General features: G+C 43.7%; 1 protein-coding gene across 1 annotated transcript in view; it reads right to left on the bottom strand.

Annotated features, from left to right (window-relative positions):
- Positions 1–192: 192 nt before the first annotated feature.
- rasal1 (RAS protein activator like 1) overlaps positions 193–5,048 on the bottom strand; it is a 16,465-nt gene continuing 11,609 nt past the window's right edge. Inside the window, exons 16-21 of the mRNA XM_030780437.1 lie at positions 4,254–4,426; positions 1,914–2,051; positions 1,406–1,541; positions 1,049–1,173; positions 547–607; positions 193–344 (exon numbers count right to left, since the gene is read on the bottom strand). Coding sequence (XP_030636297.1) covers positions 193–344; positions 547–607; positions 1,049–1,173; positions 1,406–1,541; positions 1,914–2,051; positions 4,254–4,426 — 785 coding nt within the window. The remainder of the gene's footprint in view (positions 345–546; positions 608–1,048; positions 1,174–1,405; positions 1,542–1,913; positions 2,052–4,253; positions 4,427–5,048) is intronic.

Genomic DNA, 5,048 nt, shown 5'->3' on the forward strand with positions numbered 1-5,048 from the left:
AGAGGTTTTCAATCCTATCCACAGAGAGGGATAAAAGGTCAGGATGAGCATGTCAGTTGTTTAAAAGGCGAGAGCTGACGACCTCAGCTGTGCTGAAGACCTCAGGAACAGACTGAAGGGGAGCACTGAGGAGTTGGAGCTTAGTAATGTACTATGACAGCAGAGCGTGGGGTTTAAGGTACAGGTTACGTACTAAGGGGGTAGGATCAGGGGACTAGTCTCTTCTCTTTCTCTACGCTGGAAGGAAGAGTGGGCGCGTTCCAAATCCAAAACAACGTCCAGAAGGCGAGACACGATGGCACGGCTACGTTCGCTGCGACACCGCACCGATACCCCCAGTCCATCTGAAAAAAAGCAGTTTGACCAAGAAGAATATTTAGGAACTATAAGACATTGATATGTTAATAAAAAAATGAAAACCTCTATATAAGCCTGAGAGTGTCTTCGGGATATGACTCAGGCACTACACGTGTTGGTCATATGAGTAAAGTTCATGAAGAGGTTTTGACATTGAAGTCTTGTTTGGACACTGACCTGATGGTTGACCAGGGCTTATGGATGTCTCATCCTGTTTGGCTGCTTCTGTATCCTGTGTCTCCAGGTACTGCTTCCTGTGACCAGTAAGAGTACAGAGGAAGTCAGTATGAGTCATTGTGAACTCGTGCAGGAAGAGGTGAGGCAAACTGATGACAGAACAGGTCAGTTTTTGGAGCATTAAGAGATTCAGCTTCAGTTGCAAGTAACAGAGCTTTAAAAGTCTGAGCCTCATGTGGGGATCTGCCACTTAAGTGTTCAATCTGAAGGATTCACAGATTTCAGGAGAACCTTTAGAATATCTAAGCCTATGTTTGCTGATATAAATTTTCAAAAACAAAACCTGCAGTCCAGAGAAAAAGTAGTGGCACACATAATAGTACTTGGAGAAGAAACCTTGGATGCGTCATTAAATCGTTCCTCTCTTTTGCTGCAATACAGCCACCTGGTGGTGAGTTGATGAACTGCATTCTGTGAGCACATCTATCTGTACCATCTCTAATGTCCATCCCACAGACCTGAGTTTGTCTCTGCCCTGAAGTAGTTCTTTATAGATGGTCTGAGTCTCTGCATCAGGGTCTAAAGGGTCGCTCCAGTCTCCCAGAGTTACTGCCGAGTGAGTGCGACTACAGCCCAGTGCTAACGTGGAGACGGAGAAAGATCAAAATCAGTATATTTACACACTGATGCAGGTTGCATCGTGGTTATAAATACAACAATATGCCACGGCAAACTGATATTTAAATAATGTAACATCACATGTATGACACATATGTCTGACTTAACACTGTGTAACACTGTGTTACAGAAGGTTACTTGTAACGTCACTGAGACACAGCTCACTATAACTCTAATGCAAAAAAGGGTGCACCTGCTCGTTCTGTCTGAAGGCAGCAGGTCCATTTGTTGCTGCGGTGGGCACCCGGATGGAAGGAGGGAAGCATGCGCTCATTATAGATGCTAGCCTTCCTGATGGCTGACAGCCACTGGTTCAGCTCATTCACATTCTGAGACACACACACACACACACACACATACACACACACACAATAATATACACATTTAACAAAGCATAAGATTTCAGATTTGTGAATATTGCTATATAAATGTACATTTCACATATATGGGTTTCTGTGTATGCATAATTGCGGGTCTGCTTTAAAACACTTGTGAAAACCTGGCTCTTGGAGGTCAGGACATTTGGCCTTTCCTTCCCCTTCTTTTTGAGCAATGCTAGTTTGTTAATTCTTGAATAGAAAGTGCCTAAACATTTCTTGCTGCTGACTGGTGTAAGGTCAATCAGTCTTTGGTTACTGTAAAACGGAAGTCAGCGGAAGGTCCCCACAAAGATAGCGTTTTGCATGTGTGTGTATGTGTACCTTGCACTGTAAGTACATAATGTGCAGCTGTCCGTCATTGTCCTGGGTGACAACCTGCATCACGTTTTGCAGCTGGAAGGCATTCTCGTCCACTCTCTCCACCGCACACACACACTGGATAGGTATAGAGGAACGCACCTGCCAAAAACACAGAGGCGCTCGACGTTATGAAGAGGATGTACTGTAAATGGAACAATGTCCACTACGTATTTATCCTCACACAGACAAGTGGATCGGGTGCTTGAACAGTGGGCTGAAGAGCGTGAGTTGAGGTGGAGAGGTTGGACAAAATTAAAGAGTGAACCCCTGTCAGAAAAAGTTTAAGCCGCTCTCAGTTTAAAATGATACCTCTTGGACTACGTAACAGCTCTGTAACATACTAGCATCTTACAGTGCAAGGGTGGTTGACCTGTGAAAACCTTACTGATAAAAAACATCATTAGCAGATGCGGTGGCTGTGTACACAGAACCAGTTTCTCTTTTTTTTAGGGGGGGGGGGGTCATGCTGCGAAACTTTTGATGTAACAATGGCAACAGGAGCTCTCTGTTGCCTTAAGCTAAGAGAGGTTGTCACTTCATATGAACTTGAAACCGTGCCTATTTTTGGTTGAGCTTTTCTCTTGGTTCCTCATGTGACGAGGTCACACTTTTCTTAGTTTGTGGTAGGCTTTCACCGTAGCCGTCTCTAAAACCGCACAAACTTTCAGTTCCGAGCTCGAGACCAAATCGGTCCACGTGAAAGACAGCGTGTGAGAAGGCTCGGGTCTGTGTCATCCGAGGCTCTTTTACATCACACGGCGCGTTGCTTTGGCTGTCTATATTTGAACGATCCGTTCTGCTGTTCTGAAATAACCTTTTGGGCTTGTGGGAGCCTTACTTTGAGCTGAGAAGTGACTCACACACATGCACAAAGGGGAAAAAAAAGCAAAAAAAAAGAAAATAAAGAAAAGCAGAAAGCAATTGAGGAAATGAAATATGTGGATAAAAGAGTTGCGCTTTAATGTGTAAATCAGTCGCTTAGGATTGGGGTTAACCCTGAGGGGAAGGAGGAGCGGGCAGAGGAGGAAGAGGGTAAGCGGATGAGCAGGAGGAGGGACAGAAAAAGAGAGAGAGAGAGAGAGAGTGAGGGAAAGAGAGGAGAGGAGAGGAGAGCCACGGTATTGTCTGCCCTGTCTGATTGGCTCCTATATTAAGCTGCTCTTTATTCAGGCCGACACAAAAGAAAGTGCCGGCTCAAACGCAGATCCATTCACCTGCCTCTGGAGCCTCTTTACCTGATCCCTCTCTCTCCTTCTTTCAGCCTCGCCCGCCCCCCGTCTCCCCCCGTCTCCCCCCGTCTCCCCCCGGCATTACAAAGTATAATGACAATCGCATCGCACCGCCGACGAAGTTGGGACTCAGAAAGCAAATACACGTTCAGCATGTCATTATGAAAATGCTGAAAGAAGGGGCTAGGATACTCTAATGACCTTTTAAAATTCATCATTAATTGACTGAGAGGAGTATCCTCTAGAGGTATAATAATGATAGGTTTGAGTATGTCTGCGTTTTGTGTGTGTGTGTGTGTGTAAATGCGGTACGCATGCATACTAAACGCAATGTTGATTGGGCGACTGTATTTGGTGCTGTTTGGTATGAATGTGTGAGCGATGGATTGCTTGTTATCCCTTTTACCTAACTATGCAAACCCCTAGAGGGCCTAGACGCACACGAAGGATATAAAATACCAAGATTTAGACTTCTTATTAGAATTCTTATTAGTGCCCGTGTTCTTCAGGCAGTGAAAAACTGATCACTCTCTATGCAACTGCTGCTGACCACTTAGACAGATGCATGGGTCACAGCTGTGACAGTCACGGGTTCTGTGCCATGACAGCATCTCCTTCAAACACCTATAAGACCCTGCTATATATGTATACATATACACACACATACATATATACATATATATATATATATATATATATATACACACACACACATAAATGATAACACTTTGAAAGACCTGGCATGATCACTTTTGCTATATTTTACGTTGCAGATCTTACCAGCATACATATGCATAGTTATCACAGTTGTAAATGCCGTAAAGATACAAATATCTTGGGAACGGATAGGTGGAGAAACTGCTTTCTCCATAGCTGAGGAAAGATGTGAAATCAAGCTGGACCAATGAGTAAATGGAACTGTGCCAAAGACAGTATTGGACATTAATATATTCAGCTTTCACAGTGAAAAGGTGTTTGCGTGCAATCTGAAATTTTAGCGCCTAAACATGATCCTGTATTCAGGGGGGGTAAGAGGCCGAGGGTTAGGGCTGGGTTCTGGTGAAGGACTGACCTGCCAGTCTGGACTCTTGGCATAGGAGAGGGTCTCGCTGCTCAGCCAGAAGTAACGCTTCTTAAAGGCAAAGCGCTTCAGCAGCTGTGGTCCCTCAGTCTTGTGCTTGTGCAGGTAACCCTCCTTCACCGTCATAGAGGGCAAAAACACCGCTCTCTGAGGAGCCTCACACACTGCAGACACACAGAGAGAAGAACTAAACAAACAAACAAATAAATAACCACAAATACACTACATTAACAGTGATGCTGAAAATGCATTTATCCTGCCTTGTTAAAAAGAAAGAAAAAGATGATCATAAATAAATAAACAATAAAAACACAAATAAAACTACAGTTGTGAATGGGAAACAGAGATGTGTGTGAGTGATGTTGTTGTATGAGGGGCTGAGAAAAAAATGACGGTCAGAGAAATCCACAGCAGTTTCTCATTTCATACACCAGGGGGAGCTGTGGAAGTACATGGCACAGAGGCGATAACTCTCCTGTCTCTCCTACATTTCACTGAAGTCATACCAGTACAGTACATTAACTGGACAACAATACTTGACTAATTAGTCAATAAGCACTTCACTAATTCCCCTTTTAGCTGAACTGAAGTGAATACAGATTGATCATGGTCCAAATAATTAATCTAAGAGTAAGGTGACTCCATCAGGACTTTAAAAATGTGGTAGAACTGAAGGGTATCTTGTTATAATGTAATGTGATGATGAAATGTTATGATATCTTGTAATCTATCTCGTCATGTAACGATATGTCCAAGCCTAGCTGCATCTTTTGAAGAGGGTACCTC

The sequence above is a fragment of the Chanos chanos genome, chromosome 1 (assembly GCF_902362185.1).
Source record: "Chanos chanos chromosome 1, fChaCha1.1, whole genome shotgun sequence".
NCBI classification, from domain to species: Eukaryota; Metazoa; Chordata; class Actinopteri; order Gonorynchiformes; family Chanidae; genus Chanos; species Chanos chanos.